This window comes from Myodes glareolus, chromosome 1, assembly GCF_982192425.1.
Source record: "Myodes glareolus chromosome 1, mMyoGla1.1, whole genome shotgun sequence".
Classification (NCBI taxonomy): domain Eukaryota; kingdom Metazoa; phylum Chordata; class Mammalia; order Rodentia; family Cricetidae; genus Myodes; species Myodes glareolus.
Window position 1 is genome coordinate 79,146,879 of NC_142026.1, and position 17,584 is coordinate 79,164,462.

General features: G+C 40.8%; 1 protein-coding gene and 1 pseudogene across 2 annotated transcripts in view; both read left to right on the forward strand.

Annotated features, from left to right (window-relative positions):
- The first annotated feature begins 17,243 nt into the window (after positions 1 to 17,243).
- LOC146895925 (uncharacterized) overlaps positions 17,244 to 17,584 on the forward strand; it is a 56,775-nt gene continuing 56,434 nt past the window's right edge. Inside the window, exon 1 of the mRNA XM_087910414.1 lies at positions 17,244 to 17,384. Within this exon, the coding sequence (XP_087766540.1) occupies positions 17,358 to 17,384 (27 nt within the window). The 5' untranslated portion in view covers positions 17,244 to 17,357. The remainder of the gene's footprint in view (positions 17,385 to 17,584) is intronic.
- LOC125409868 (uncharacterized) overlaps positions 17,252 to 17,584 on the forward strand; it is a 95,903-nt pseudogene continuing 95,570 nt past the window's right edge. Inside the window, exon 1 of the transcript XR_015738816.1 lies at positions 17,252 to 17,384. The product of XR_015738816.1 is annotated as an uncharacterized LOC125409868 (transcript). The remainder of the gene's footprint in view (positions 17,385 to 17,584) is intronic.

The following is a 17,584-nucleotide window of genomic DNA, read 5'->3' on the forward strand; positions in this document are numbered from 1 at the left end:
CTGTCTTCAACTCCATCAAAGACTCCAGAAGGATCTGATTTTACCTAAATAAGCAGGAAGTGCATTGCAAGCAACTTCCAAAACTCTAGAATTGACAGAGATATCTCGCTGCCTGGAAAGTCACATAAAGTTCTTCTGTAATGGACCTATAGTATCTGGCAGGAAATTTGAAAGACTGTTTTGCTTATATTGGCAGTTTATCAGTCACTGTCTTCTGTGTCCTCCAGAATGTCTGGCAGACTCTTTCATGAAGCACAAATTCGGAAGGTCTTCCTCACTTTTGACAAGTTCAGCAGTCATTTTTTGTGGGTCCTGTGTGTCCAGTTTATATAGAATACTGTCAAGCAGTCAAGGCAAGAACAGTTTCCATCCCAAATGGCTAGCCTTAGCTCATTGAAGGTAAATTCCATAACAAGTTTCTTCAATGTCCATTACCCTCTGTGATTGGTGCTGCCAGAATTAGACCTGTCTCACTGTTGATAAAAGTCTGTTTTTTATAACCTTTAAAATGCCATATTCTGTAATTCTTTGAAGTGTTGAAGATTATCTCTCTAACTGAAATTTATCTCTGTACATCTAGAAAACTTAAGTAACATGACTGTAAGTTTGGCTGTTGTAAATGACTATCTATGAACCTGTAATTTTTAATTATATATTAAATTTTTAAATGAACTATATAAATGTAATACTTTAAGCAAGAGTAGAAATATACATATACATAATTAATCTTAAATTTGTATTGATAAACCAAAGTCTATACCAATGTAAAGTATTTATTTCTATATCATATCCTCCCCTCTTTATAGAAGGACTGATTGTGACCATTTGTACCAATCCACTTTAAAATGATAACAAATATTTTGGGAATTGACATAGTTTTCTCCAAGCTGCTTCCTGGTCATTGTTGGACAAAGTATTTTTAGCGTTCATGGAGACCTTTTGGTGGGTCTTAGTCTATCAAACCACATTAGCCTGGAAGGAGTCCACAGGTTCTTATCTTCTGTGGAAACAAAAGCAGAACTTCTTTTCCAAAGTAACATATCCTTAGACTCAAGTTTTGAAGTCAAGATGCCTTTAAAAAGTTCAAAGAAAACAAAATAATAAACATAATCCAGACTCTCTGTATATTTTACATGGCTTTATGTTATATTTTATTACTCTATTGCTTTTAAATATTTTTTTTCGTTAGACTTGTTTATTCAAGTATCCGAAAACACTCTTTCCACTTCCTCCCATCCTCCCAATACCCTCCCGCTCTCCCCACTCCCCCCACTCCCTCTCCTCCTCCCTCACCATTCCCCAGAGCAGTCAGGGTTTCATGCCCTGTGGGAAATCCAAGTTCCTCCCCCCTCCCTCCAGGTCCAGGAAGGTGAGCATCCAGACAGGCCAGGATCCCAAAAAGCCAGTCCATGCAGACGAAACAAGACCCAGTGCCATTGTCAATGGCTTCTCAGTCTTCATTTGGACCTTGGGGGCTCAGTCAGTCCCCATGTCAACCACATTCAGAGAGTCCGGTTTGATCTCATGCTTGTTCAGTCCCAGTCCAGCTGGCCTTGGTGAGCTCTCATTCGATCAGACCCCTTGTATCAGTGGGTGAACGCACCCTTCGCGGTCCTGACTTCCAATGCTCCAATGTGGGTCTCTATCTCCATCCATCGTCAGATGAAGGGCCACTCTGATTTTGCTTTCCTTGCTCACGATCTCCCTCCCTCTGCTTCTCATTTGGGCGTAGGGAGTTAAGTCCAGTGTTCCAATATGTGTCTCTGTCTCTATCTCCATCTATCGCCATATGAAGGTTCTGTGGTGATATGCAAAATATTCATCAGTATGGTTATGGGCCAAGGCCAGATCAGACACCCTCTCCTCTGCTGCCCAGAGTACAATCTGGGGACCTCTCCTTGGACCTGGGAACCCCTCCAGAATCAAGTCTCTTGCATACCCTAAAATGGCTCCCTTAGTTGAGATATAAACTTCCCTGCTCCCATAACCATCCTTCCTCCCTCCTCCCCCTCCCATTCCCCCAATCCATCTCCGATCCTCCCCCCCTTCCCTCTCCCTAACCATCTCCACGTACTCCCCCCCCCCCCCCGTACACCCAAGTTTGCCTGGCAATCTTGCCTACTTCTAATATCCAGGAGGATAACTATATGATTTTCTTCAGATTCACCTTCTTATTCAGCTTCTCTAGGATCACAAATTACAGACTCAAAGACCTTTAACTATGGCTAGAAACCACTTATGAGTGAGTACATACCATATTCCTCTTTTTGGGTCTGGGTTACCTCACTCAGTAAAGCGTTTTCTATTTTCATCCATTTACATGCAAAATTCAAGATGTCATTGTTTTTTACCGCTGAGTAAAATTCTAATGTGTATATGTTCCACACCTTTTTTAACCATTCTTCTATTGAGGGGCACCTAGGTTGTTTCCAGGTTCTGGCTATTACAAATAATGCAGCTATGAACATAGTTGAACAAATATTTTTGTAGTATGATAGGGCATTTCTTGGGTATATTCCCAAGAGTGGAATTGCTGGGTCCTGAGGGAGGTTGACTCCCAGTTTCCTGAGAAACCGCCACACTGATTTCCACAGTGGCTGCACAAGTTTGCATTCCCACCAACAATGGATGAGTGTTCCCCTCACTCCACATCCTCTCCAGCATAGGCTATCATTGGTGTTTTTGAGTTTAGCTATTCTGATAGGTGTAAGATGGTATCTCAAAGTGGTTTTGATTTGCATTTCCCTGATCGCTAAGGAGGTTGAGCATGTCCTTAAGTGTCTTCTGGCCATTCGAAGTTCATCTGTTGTGAATTCTCTGTTCAGTTCAGTACCCCATTTTTTAATTGGGTTAATTAGAGTTTTAGAGTCTAGTTTCTTGAGTTCTTTGTATATTTTGGAGATCAGACCTTTGATGAGGGGTTGGTGAAGATCTTTTCCCAGTCCGAAGGTAGCCTTTTTGTCTTACTAACAGTGTCCTTTGCTTTACAGAAGCTTCTCAGTTTTAGGAGTTCCCATTTATTCATTGTTTCTCTTATTGTCTGTGCTACTGGGGTTCTACTTAGGAAGTGGCCTCCTGTGCCTATATCTTGTAGACTACTTCCCACTTTCTCTTCTATCAGGTTCAAAGTGGACAGATTAATGTTGATGTCTTTAATCCATTTGGACTTGAGTTTTGTGCATGGTAATAGATATGGATCTACTTTCATTCTTCTACAGGTTGACATCCAGTTATGTCAGCACCATTTGTTAAAGATGCTTTTCTTCTTCCATTGTATACCTTTAGCTCCCTTGTCGAAAATTAGGTGTTCATAGGTTTGTGGATTAATATCCGGGTCTTCTATTCGATTCCATAGGTTGACTTCTCTGTTGTTATGCCAGTACCAAGCTGTTTTCAATACTGTAGCTCTGTAATAGAGTTTGAAGTCAGGGATGGTGATGCCTCCAGAAGTTCCTTTATTGTATAAGATTGTTTTTAATCTTTACTCCTACTGTAAAGTATTTTTTATCTTTACAATCTATGACTGTACTCTTTTTTCTCTCTCCTAAGCCCATGTACAGTTACCCAATACTGTGACTTATTCAGAGATCATTTTTGTCTGAATCCACCTTACTGTGCATCTGTAATAATTTTCTGACCCAGAGAGTTTTTTTTAATGCTATGCAGGCATGGCTAGGATTCACACTGATACTTTTTCTGTTGGATCTACCCTATCCAACAAGGCAGAGATCTATTTACTGCCTTTGTGAGCCATGCTCATCATGCTTCAGGGATGGAGCTGGTCTATGTCATCATTCAGCAACTTGTAGCCATTTGCTCAGAAACCCCATTTAATTTCTGACCTCCTGAAAGTGCCAGAGCAATTAGTGCCACCAATATGAATCAGGAAACCATTTCTTAAAGAAGCTGTGCCTCTGCTTGCAGCTAGCAAACAGAGCCTATCTGAAAAATTGTGGCTACCAAGAAGCTCCAATTGAAGCTTTTCAGGTTTTATCTATACGTACATTACTGAGTGCTGGATGCCATTATGTGCTTTCATTTCCAGGCCACCCAGATGCAGATAATCACACAAAACAGTATTAATTACAACACTGTTTGGCCAATGGCTCAGTCATACTCCTAGCTAGCTCTTACATCTTAAATTAACCCATTTCTATTTAATGTTTTGCCGTGAGGCTCATGGTTTGTTACTTATCTTTGCTTTCTGGGTGACTGCATGACATCTGTCTCACTTCACTTTTTTTTCTCCTTCATTCAGTTTAGTTTTCCCACCTAGCTATATTCTGCTCTGCCATAGACCAAGGCAGCTTCTTTATTAACCAATGTTAATAAGACATATTCATAGCATACAGAAAGGAGTTGAAAAATCTCACATTACTAGGGTGGAAGGGCATATCTGGGAACACCTGTGCTGTCTTAGTCATTTGGTCTCTGCTCATCTAGTAGGGAAGCTGCTATTGTCCTGAGGCACAACTGGGTGATACTAGCTACTAAGGGACACTGAGAAAGTCTGGCAGTTATGAACATCATTGGGAGGTAGATTGTGTTTTTTGCTAGTGTTTTCCTATGAATCTCTAGGGAGTTGCAAGAGAAACTATAAGCCATGCCATAGTGAGTGGGGTTGCATTGCCTTCTGAACAGGAGGAGTCAATGGGTTGAACTGTCAGATCTTCTGGGAGTTTAATGGAACATGAGGCAGACTGTGGTTCTGTTGATTCATGTGTTGACATAGGCACTGGACCTCAGACTCTAAACCTCCCTAAGTATTCCGTCCCAAGGAACAGGGATGCTCCACAAGCCTGGCTATGGAAGATGTGGTGTTTATAATATCACTGTCCTGTGTGCACACATAGGAATTGCTTTTGGGGTGCAATGGGAAGAGAAACTGGAAAACTGAGGGTCTGGTTTGTAGAAACGCTCAATGCTGCATTCCGTATTCGGTTTCCTGTGATAAGTTTTACAAATAATTTAGAAAGGAAAGAAAGGTTCTCCTGGGGATTATCCTTGATTAAAATTCTTTTAACTTTCCTCTACCACATGCAACAATGGCATTTTTCAGGAAATTTAGTTCTTGAAGACAAAATGAGTTTCTATGTTTCCTTGGGTATGTAAGGTTGCATTGGTATATAGCACAGATTCTATATCTTGTGCCATAGTCTATGTGTTAAACTATTCTTCACCATCATTGTGCATTAAGTTATTCTTTACCATTATTTTCTGTGTGGACATCAGTTTTCTGAAACACAAACGGAGACTGAGTGTATGCATTGCCATAGCTGATCTTTCTTATCACCTCCATTTCCAGAGAAAGCTCTACAGCCTGGGGCTTCTCTGTTCAGAACAGAGATCAGTAGTAGCTGGAGAGTCAGAAATACAGCAGTTTAATGGGCACTTTGAGTTATTATTGTATGAGCTGTGAAGCCCATATTTATCTAATTTATCATATTTACATGCAATCACACATAACATTAGTCAAGTTCACATTTTTCCTAGTTGATTATCCTTAGGTCTTTTGATGAAAATCTGACTATATTTTTGTGCTTTTGTTCTTTTTTTTTCTGCCTATCACCATAATCTTTCCCAAATATTTTACACATTATTGATTGTTGTAGATTTGTGGTAAGTACAATAGTCTTACTTTGTCATTGTGTGTACTATTTCTTTTTAATCTTATTGAAAATTCTGAATTTTTCCACATTTCACATAGGTTCGCAATCAGCTTTCCTGTAATAATTTGGTGGGAGTTTTCTGAAGATTGTTTTGAATTTATGCTGCAAATTGAAAATGCCTAGCATCTTTTCACAGTTTTTTAAAAACACATCATTTTAATTGTGTTGTTTCCAGAAGAGCAAAATGATAAAAGAAATACTTCACATAGTTGATGTGGGCTTTCCCTCTGCATGCTGTGAATGTGATTTATTACCATTGGTTGTAAAAAAAAGCTGCTTCAGCCTATACAACAGCAGAATATAGTCAGGCTGAAAGAGATAGAGAGAGAGAGTAGGGAAAGTCAAGGAGATACCATGTAGCAGCCTAAGGAGACAGATGCCAGAGAACCTTACTAGTACCATGAGCCTCATGGTGATACATAGATTAATGAAAATGGGTTAATAAAAGATGTAAGAATTAGCTAGGAATATGCACGAGCTAATTAGCCAAGCAGTGTTGTAATTAATAATTTCTGAGTCATTATTTTGAATCTGTGCATCTGGGAACAAGTGAACAGTCTCTGCTTACACATAATCATTTGTTTTGCAAATTACAATAAATATATGAAACTGAAAATGTTTCAAAATAATGTACAGAGAAATATAATGAGGACTGCAATATAGTTTTGTTACATAGAACACATTGTTATTTTTACATAAAAGATATCCCACTAAGTATTCTTTCAATGAGAAAACAAGAAAAGCAAAAATAAAATATGCTCCAGAATTTAACAATGAATCTGAATGTGCCGTGGTAATTTGTAGTAGCATGTGAAATAAACTCCAATAGCAGTAGGTTAGAATTTCTTACAACTATTAATTTAAATTATATAAAAGCATGTTGCATTGTTATATTTGATATATAATTACACATAATTAGTTTATGTATTCTGACACATTTAGACATATTACCTACACAAGTCAACACCATTACCACAAGCAGCAGAGTTAACTGCATTGTCCAGACATTCTCTTTATATCCATATGCTTATGTGTGTCTATAATATAAATAATACACTTAAAATGTGATAGAATTGCTATAGATTCCAGCAATATCCTCAGTATATTTTCCATACAATTGGAATTAGAATTAAGAAGTACCAGAATTCTCATACTCATGGCAGTTATATTCTTGGTGGACTAAATATGGATATAACCTAAATGTCCACCTATAGAGGACAAGCTGTGTGCTTCAGGAGGCCACTGTGCTAAATAAAGACAATAACAATGCTCAAAAGTTCATGCAGTCATAAAGGATTCTCAGCCAGTGCTGTATCAGTCATGAAACAAATATAATTACAGCTTAGGCTATGTCAGCCCACCTCTTTCTCCCATCTGATTTTAATTGTTGATGCACTCTCATAAATCAGGTGGATGTGAGAGCCTCAACCATCTCATTTACACTGATGTAGCAATGAAAAATGAAGGGCAAAATGAATGAATCTAGCTGAGGCAATCACTCTCAAAGGGCTTTTCTAATGTTCAATTATTTGGTATGTATAGAAGAAAAATATCAAGCATGTTGTAACAAGAGTTGTTAATAGAGATGAGATGAAAATATGCTATTATAATGTAAAAGCAGAGAAAATTGCTTTTTTGTTGTTGGTATGAGAACTTCTTGCCAATAATTCATACAACACAAAAACAGGAAAAATGAGTTTAAGAAACAGACTGACATGTTTGAATTTAAATAATGACAATAAAGTATAGTTTAACAAAATCTAATAGTCTTAGACCTGTGATTCTTTGTTTTCTTCTTGTGAAGTAAGCCATCTTAAACATTAGCACTTTCATTTTTGCTTTGGAATATGTTTAATGTTCTATATTGTTAAGGTATCAATATTTTATAACTTTACATATTTAAATAGTTATTCAAATATTAGTTTTCCTTAAGGACAAGGATTTAATTTCATTTAGAATTAAATGAACAGTGACCTCTGTATTTCCACAATTTAAACTAGTGAGAGACAACACAAGAAAATGACCTACGTTTGTTTCCTGTGTGATACATCTTTCTCATTGCTGAATTTATACAAAGATATTGTATTCATCAATGGCTCATGTTAAATAAACAAGCAAACACAAATGTTTCAGATGATTGTACTTTAAGCTGCAATTGAGTCTTTCTTCTGTAGTACTCCACAGGCAGCTTTTTTGTCAAGAATTTCAGACTACCAACTGATCTGGAAGCCTATGGGAGTTTTTTCTGTCTCACTTTCCATGGTGTCCAGAGTGCCTCAACTCAACAAATATCTTTGTATGCACATGCATACTTTAAAGCCAATGTCACACTGTGGGGACTCATGAGACCCTTGCTTTTGGGTGTGCACACATTCATGGATATATGTACTTGTCCATTCATGTGCCACAGAAGGCTGTGGTTGGTTTTGGTTGGTCAGCAAGAATAACCACATTGTTTTCACTAATTGGTGGCAGTAAGTAAATCACTTGTATTCGGATCAATCAGAAATTTCTGTTATTTTACTTTTGTTTGTAGACAATATTTAACAGCCATGCTTTTAACTAACCCATCATTCCAAATTATCAATAATTTGGACCCAAGATTAAAAATGGGAAAAAACTATTTCACAGTAGAAGTTAGCAATCACATCCTTGGCCTTAGGACTTCATGGTAAATTTCATTAGGATGTAGTGCATTGGAGCCAAGTAGATATGTGTACTGAGTATGAAAGAATATTTCTGGGAAGGAGTTGAATGTATGTCCCAGAAGTGTTGCCGAAACACTATGCAATAGGCAGTCAGGTCAAATTACAGACCAGAGGTGGGCTGCAACAATGAACAAATGGGTGACCTTGACAACTGAGCATGTCTGTCCCAAGAATTCAGCCAGGGCTTTATATGCATCCATTGATTTGACAAATATAGTGATAGTGACCAGCAGGTTCCTAACCTGGGCACTCAGGTCAGTTAGAGAAGGAAGACACCAGTGAGCTGCCAAAGTATATGCCTACAAAACAAAACCACGGACAATTAAAGAGAAAGGGTATAGTGATATTTATGTTTCATAAGTAAATCCTGTCTGAAGACCAGAAAGTAAAACTAAGCCAAAAGAGGCCAGGCAGTGGTGTCACACACCTTTAATTCCAGGATTTGGGTGATAGAGGCAGATATTGGATCTCTGAGAGTTTGAGGCCAACCTGGTTTACAGAAGAGTTCCATGACAGCCAAAGATACACAAAAACCCTGCCTTTCAAAATCAAAAATGTAAAATAAAAGAAATAGAGTAAAAAAAATGTGAAGATTGAAAATAGAGAATCTGAATGCTGTATATTATTGTGTTTCTTTGAATGTTTGACTGCTGAGGAAGTAGCAACAACTTCTGAAAGACATTTGATTATAAATGCTGCTGTATTAATTCATCCTATATATTTTGAAAATGCCTTGACTTCAAAATTAAAGTCAAAAGATATCTTCCTTTCAAGAAGTTGTTTTGCATTCATTTCTACAGGAGATAAACTGTGGATTCATTCTGGGTTAAGAAAAATAAGGTTTAATCAAGAAAGACCTCCTGAAAAATTTCCAATGGTAACAGATGTCCCAGTTGATCCAAAGTTTCAGAGCACCTGTATAGCAGTTTCCTCTGAGTTGTATATTCAGAACAGCCTCAAGACTGCTGATTGAGATGATCCCACCTAACAGACATATTCAGGATGTTATCATAAACTTAAGGTATTTTTTGGTCCTCATAAGATTATCCATGCCCCCAATCGGCAGGAAGTAGCATAGAAAACTACATCCCCATTCCCCAAAAATGGATTATAGATGCTTGCCTTTATTTAACATGTTGGTTACAAGTCATTATGGATAATGACCATAAAAAAGGCTAGACAAAGGAGATCTGATTCAGGTTCTTGTTTGAAAAGAAAAAAAGGGTAGATGCCATATGGTAATGCTCTTATAACCTGTAAAGATTAGTAACTTATATTGGTTTAATAAAACACTGATTGACTAGTAGCCAGTCAGGAAGTATAGGTGGGATAACCAGACTAGGAGAATTCTGGAAAGAAGAAAGGTAGAGACATAGTCAGCAGCCAGATGCAAAGGAAGCAATATGGGAATGTCTTGTTGAGAAAAGGAACCATCCTCATGGCTAAACACATATAAAAATTATTGGTTAATTCAAGTTATAAGAGTTAGTTAATAATAAACCTGAGCTAATAGGCCAAACAGTTAATTAATATAAACTTCTGTGACTTTCTTTGCAACTGAATGGTTGCAGGACAGGTTGGGACAGAAATTTCATGCTACACAGGGGTCTTCAATGCTGCAAAGCAATGCACTTGGAAATATTCTATATAAATGTTTATAGATTTAAATCCCAAGCCAACCAAGATTAAAGTTCCTCCATTCAGTAAATAAATGAAGAATCAACAGGTAAGTGATTGTGTCCTTACCATCAGATTCAATAGATTCTAAGAGAAGTGATAGTAAAAAGAAATCCCTTGTCTATGTTCTATAGAACAATATCAGTCTATTCAACCAGATTTTTTAAAACAAATTTACATGTTTATTCCTGTTGCTGTTGGGGGTGGGGAGTGTGTTTATGGATGTTAGAGGACAATTTACAGGAGTTGGTTTTCTCCTACTATGTGGTTCCTGACCTATATCAGATCGTCATGCTTGGAAGTAGGCACCATTATACAAATGAGCCACCTTGCTTGTCCAGATTGTTGATTTGTAGTTAGAAACACATTTCAGAACACCCTTTATAACTCAGAAAAGGATGACATTAAAGAAAAATGAGAGAAGAGGAAAGATCTGGAAATCAAGCATGTTTTTTTTTTCTTTTTGGTTACTTGAGACTTCCTTTCTCCATCTATTCTAGGCTTACCTCGAACACATGACATTCCATAGTCTAGTTTCAGACTACAACCCTCCTGCACCAACCTTGCAAGTCCTGATGACACAACTGTCTTTGGAGTTCTTTGGCCATCTGATCTTGAACTCAACAGAGAACTCAGCCATCTCTTCCTCCCCAGTGATACCTGTCAAATTTTGTGTCTGATAACATTCATGCTGGCTGTTGGTAAAGCTCCTAATGTAACTAGTAAGATAGCTCCTGGCCTCCACAGCCCTAAAGCTATAAATGTGACCAATTTCATTCCAAACCTGGTATTACAGGCCTGTTCCCTTGAGTCTGCCCTAAAAAATTTTCTTTAGCTATAGGGTCTCTATAGGTTGCCCAGGTGGTTTTTGGTTTTACTATATAGCCAGGCTGGCACTGGGATCCTACTTCAGTATCCCAAGTAGTTGTGCTTAGAGGCATGTGCCTCTATAATACACAGAGATGTAATTTTTAATTTTTTTGAGATAGGGTCTCATTCTAAAGTAATACAAACTTAAACAATTTTACTACTTCATTCTCCAAAGTTATGGAATGAATGGGATAAGTTTCCATGTCTGGTTTTTGATAGCATTTTTAAAAAATATTTATTTATTATGTATACAATATTCTGTCTGCATGTATGCCTGCAGGCCAGAAGAGGACACCAGACCTTATTACAGATGGTTGTGAGCCACCATGTGGTTGCTGAGAATTGAACTCAGGACCTTTGGAAGAGCAGGCAATGCTCTTAACTGCTGAGCCATCTCTCCAGCCCTTTGATAACATTTGTTTAGGTTTTGGATTTGTTTTTTTGTTTCATTGAGCCAGTGTCTCATGTAGCTCTGGACCTTTCTATGTACCCTAGGATGGCACTAAACACCTTATCCTCCAACTTCCACCTTCCAAGCCCTTGAATTAAGGAAGATGCTACAGTACTCCATCTGTTTTGGTTTTAATACAGATGTAGTTTTAATCACTATAGATCTTGAGTTACTTTGCAACTCCTGATCTTCTGCCTCCATCTCCAGAGTGCCGGAATTGCTCAGGCAGATTATAACACAGTCAGTTGCAGATAGTCAGTTTGATTTTTATTTGTGTATGTGTTAATTTGAGGCTGGATGACATGCAGCCCAGGCTGGCTTGAACTCAATATGTGTTCAAGGAGTGCGAGGATCATAGCATACATGACCATGCCTTGTCTTATTTACTTCTGGGGATCCAACCAAGGGTTTCTTGGATATCAGGAAAATATTTGTGCAATGTCCACTGAAGGAACTGGTGAACAGTTTTGCAGAGTAACTTCATCACTTCACATGTCCCCAGCAATGCTTAAATGACCCATTTTTTTTTGCTGCATCTAAATTCAAGTCCATAGACTCCTCCTATACTGTAAAAATCTCATTTGGCCACTGCCCATGTGACATATAGCAATATTTTATCTTTTTGAGGTTGACACAGCACTGCAATTTTGATTCTGCTGTTATCATTATCTTTACTATTTTGTCCAGTGCACATGTCAAGAGTTTCCCATGCTATTTTTATGGTGACTCTGAGGGCCTCTACTGTGGTTTTCTCTGATTTCCTAAGAATTCTTTATGTACATTTATAAGATTTGAGACCAGGAACACATCACCTGTCACCTGACATGATCCAAAAGACCTTCATTGCCAGGAAGTGGTTAGTATGCCTTTAATCTCAGCACTTGGGACAAGAGGCATTTCTTTGTGAGTCAGAGGCCAGCTGGTTTACAAAATGAGTTCCAGGACAGCAAGGACCACACAGAGAAACAGGAAACAATGTTCATCTATACAAAAAGATTATAGCAACTTTGGGCTACCTACATCCCTGTGTCTACGTCATGTCTGAGTCACCTGACTATGGACATAATAGTTGCAATTCTGCCATTGACAGCTGCACAGTGTGGTTAAAGATACAGGCTTCAGAATCAGGTGTGGCAGTACACACTTGTGGTCTCAGCACTCTGGAGATGGAGACAGGAGGATGGGACTCCAAGGTCATTTTTGGGAACTTAATGAGATTCAGAACAGCCTGAATAAACAAATGAAATGCTTGGTGCTGTAGATCCATTGGTAGAATGCTTGTCTAGGATTCCTGAAGCCCAGGTTTCCATCTTCAATGCCACACAAACTGCTGATAGTTGTGTATGTGTCTCATCTCAAGGTTTAGGAGTAATGAGGATCAAAAGCTCAAGGTGTGGGAAGCCTGGGCTGTCAGAGATCCTGACTCAGCAGAACAAAACAAGAAACAAGCAAACAAACAAAAACTCCGAAAGAAAAAAACTCATCAGTGAATATATACAATGGAAAGTGTTTCAATCTTTCACAAAGATGGTGAGTGTCTGAGTCAGGTAGAGTGTCTTTGTTCCTTTGACTTTTCAATAACCTTTGTGGGGGACTGGAGGACACCAGACTGATAGAATTAACTCTCAGAAGCAGGCTGTCCAGGTCTATCTATTCTCTGTGATGGAGTCAGAAGCTCCTGACTGCTTCTACTGCTTCTACCCCACAGGCCTCATCAAAACAGTTCACCAAGAGCTTGGTGACAGTCCTTGACACTCAAAGATCACAAGGCATTGTGGGCAGATGTGGAACACCAGGAGTGAAAACCCAGCATGCACCGGGAACCCTGATAGTTATGGGGACACCCCTTCCTCCAGGGAGATATCCCAGGCACTGTCCACCTTTCTCTCATGGAAGGCTCCCTGAAGAATAGGCAGAAGCAGTGTGATCATCCTGCCTTATGCTCAAGAAATAATGTGTAATTTTGCCTCATTCTCCTGGTGTCACATACAGCAGACTTCATGTGATCTCGGTAGGAAATTATAAAGCACCTGGGCAATGAGGTGAACTGTAACATGAGGGCCGGCTTGTTGAGGTTTCTGTCCCACCCAGTACCCCACAACCAGCAAACCCCAAAGAAAAACCACACACAGGACTCCCTAAGATTATAAACTGATTGGCCCATTAGGTCAGGCTGCTTATTAGTTCTTATAACTTATGTACCCCATTATCCTTACCTACATTAGCCACAGGGCTCAGTACCTTTCTCAGCTTGGCAGGTTACATCTTGCCTCTTTGGTGGTCTGCGTAGGAATAGTGGAATGCGCTACCTCCTTCCTAGCCTTCTCTTATTCTCATCTCCCCACCTCTACTTCCTGTCTGGTTGACCTGCCTATACTTCCTGCTTGGCCAATCAGCGTTTTATTAAAATACATGATTGACAGAATACAGACAATTCTCCCACACCAGTGAACTGTGCCTTTAAGTCATGTAATCCCCCATGATGCCAGTGACCCTGTCATCACTTGTGGTACAGCATCTCACCTTTCAGGCCAGCTCTGCCCATGCATTTAAGAATGTGTGGGAAAAGGCTCAGTTACCCCCCAAGTTCTCCTCAACCTCCTGAAAGACTCCCCGCTGGGTGTCTTCCCTCGGGAGAGACCCCAAGCCCAAAGATCAGTCGAAAGCACGCAGCCGGATGCAAGCAGCAAGAGGTTTATTTGGGGTACACAGGTACCTGCGGGCGACAAAGTCTCTCGGGGACTTGCGCGCCCCGCAGGTTGGGGATGAGGGGTTTTTATAGGGGAGCAAAAGCGCGGGTACAGAAGCAGAAAAGCTTTCATTTCATTGGTCAATTTAAATAAGGCTAAGCTGAGTGGCACATTCCTGACCTTTTACCTAAATACCAAGGAGGGGGTTGTCCAGACCCACCTGGAGGGGGTTGTGCTACCTGTTTTTCTTATCTCTTCCTGCCTTCCTAGCTTGGCTGGTGACTCGATGTCTGATTTGCACAGCCCCTGACTTGTGACGAGCCTCGCTTTCTACGTGACTCAGGCCTCGCAATCTTCTCTTTCTTTGTTCCTATGACCAATCCATCCTGTCTCGCAGCCAGATAAAGGCTGTCTTTGCTCAGGTGTCTTTGCTCAGCATTTCAGAGGCACTGGATTCCAGAGACCCTTAATTAAGCCTGTTATTTGCTCAGCATCCCGGCCTTTAATGAAGCTTGCTATCTGAAAACCTTTGCAGAGCATTATAACTGTGGTTAAAGTTAAAACCACAGTTTTAACTGTGACCCCAATGAAGTTGGGGTCCTTCACTCCCTGACTAAAGGTTTCTCTCATACATGGCTAGTATTGCTACACAGAGCAGATAGGTGCATTGTGTTCTACTGTGGGTAGAGTAAAAGGAGCGCTTACCACAGAGCAGTGGGAGCCCGGCCATCTGCATTGTCACATGCTCACTTAGAGGTATATAGAGATTCTTTGTGCCATAGTGAAAGAGCCCAACCCTAGTCTCCATGTTTTTGTGATCAACAAGGCCAGGGCAAAACAGGATATCTGTGGGCAGCAGAAGCAACCTTGAGACCAGCTGCACCTGCCAAGGAGGCAAAACAGGATATCTGTGGGCGGCAGGAGCAGTCTTGAGAAAAACACCCAGTCCTTTGTGTTTCGAAAAAGAAAGGGGGCAGAAACTGGCTGAAACTGGCTTAAACTAGACTTGTTTTTGTCCTGATGTGCCCGTTGGGAGCTTGGGCAGGTTTGGGTCCTCCTAAATTGTCCTTGCCTTCTGGGATTGTGAGGTGGATAGTATGTGTATTATCCAGGGCAGTTGTGACCACAGCTATGTTCCATGACCACCCTGACAAGAGCCATTGGTCTCTGCTCATCTAGAGAAGGAAGTCGCCTGAGAGATGCAGGACAATGATTAGTACCAGAAAAGGCCACCAAGTATGCCTGGGACAGGCATCCTGCCACTCTCGTCTGCTGGCTGTTCAGTGTTAAAGGCAGGGTGCAGAGTACTCTCTTGGCCTCCACCTGAGCAGTTACCAACTGAGGCTCAGCTTGGACCATCTCCATCACTGTAGCTCCAAGATGCACTCATCAGCCCTCTTTTCTCCCCCTCCTGTCCTCTTTCTTCAGGCAGCTAAGGGGGGCTTGGGCCAGGGATGAGTTGTATGGTCAAGCTCGTTGGTACTCAGAAGCCACCAGCTTTTGGTCAGATGGCAGAGCCTGAAGGTCATGCCTCACCCCACTTTATTCACTTTCACTTAACTACCTGCCTCTCAGCTTCTTCCCAATTTTTAAATCTCATCCCCACCTATCCATCTGCACTCAAGGTGCCCAGGGTTTTTCATAATAGAAAGTACTGGAGGCACTGTCTCGTATAACAGTTCATTTAATTGTTGTTATGTCTCTTCAAGGGCTGGCAGTCACACGGGTAGGGAATATTCTATGTGCATCCTGAGATAGATAGGCATGAGGTCAAAGGATCCCTTGGACTGCTTGCTGAGACCCTACAAGCTCCTGGAGTTCTATGTGGATTTCCTTTGAAAGAGCATGATGGCAATCCAAGGTATGAAAAGCGATTTTCTTTGTGTCCCTGTTAATGGTAATGGTGGGAAAGGGAGTCTAGGGCAACCCCGGTACTCAGCGTCTTGGGTACCATTTAGTATTTCCTACTCTAGAGGCAGTCAGTTGAAAAACAGGAGTCCCGGATCATGTTATAAGTACAGAAAGCTTTCTCAGAGGTGGTCCCTAGAGAGTTGATTTGAACTTGTGTCTCAGTATAAGGGAACTACAAAGTTGGTAGGACACTGGGGAGGAGCCTAGCACGTGACAGGTTCATAGGATGCCACCATGGCTGCTCCTACTAATAGCAGCCAGGTGACCAATCGTTGGCAGAACAACAGGACATCGCCTGACCAGAGGAGGTCTTTCTGACTTCAGTATTTTCCTGGCTGCTGGTGTTTGTGATTTTAATTTGTTCTGATGTGATAACGCATATGGTCTTTCATGGAAGCAGCTGTGGCCTTTCCACTGAGCCAGCCTGCTCAGAGGCAAAAGCAGCTATTCTGACGGTCAGAGAGCTCATCACAACCATCCATCTAAGAACAGAGTATTCCGTGCTGATCAGTCACTTTCCCTATGTTTTCTGTATTTGTGTTCTCTATCATTTGTTTCTGTGAGAACTGTGGCTTTGGTACAGTCATCTCTTATATCAGACACCAAGATTGACAGGATGCATAGGCTTTCAAAGCAGTTTAGTTTCTCTGTGCCATTTACCTGGTTTTAGCTAAGACCTGTGATACAAGATGAACATGCCAGAACATTTCTTTCCATCATTTGTACAATTTATATGTTTCTACATGACTTTGGAGTAAGAATGCACATAAATGTCTCTGCTTTAACACTGTGGTTATGTCCAGAAACGGATTTGTTGGCTGATCCTGCTTAGGATTAACCAGGTAAAAACTACCATCAGTTCACCTGACCTCATTGTGAAGCCACATAATAACAAACCTCTCCTTTTGGGTCCTTAAATCTCTCTTTAGTTGTTAAATATTCTGGACACTCTTCCACCTGTGTGACAGGGAATCACTCCACTGCACATAGTATAGTGGGCTGTATAAGTTGTGTCCAGGACAAAGAAGGGGAAGAGCCAGTGGAGAGCAGGAAGACAGCAGGATCTGCAGTTGTTGCCAGGGGCAAGTGCTATTGAAATGCACTTATCTGCTGCTGTAGGAAAGGTCTTTCTCTGGGGTGGGAGGCAGGGTCAGGAATCATTGTGCTGTGTCTTTAAGCACAGTATAACCCTATGGGAGGTGCTCTTGTCACTCAAGCTTCATTTGCCAATCAGACTCTCCAGGCGACCTGACGTCAGAAGTTGTGCGGGATCCTTCCGGTAGCCGGCTTGGCTTGGAAGTGAAGCTGACTCCAGTAATTTCCTCTGCTGTGTTGCGTGTTCTGTGCTTAGGTTTCTGATGCAGGGAGCTGAACAAAGAGTATGGGCGATCAAGAAAACCACGACATGGTGAGCTTGGGGCTGCTATTCCCAGACTAGGAGGAGCGGTCTCTTGTGCGAGGGGAGCGATTGTGGTGGTTCCTCCCCTGCCTGGGTGGGAGCCAGTGGCCAGACTTAGAGATTAATGTTCCTGCCTGGTCTGGCATGGTCCGGCATAGTTCTGCTGGTCCAGCATGCCCCAGTGTGGTTCTGCATTGTCCTGTGTGGTC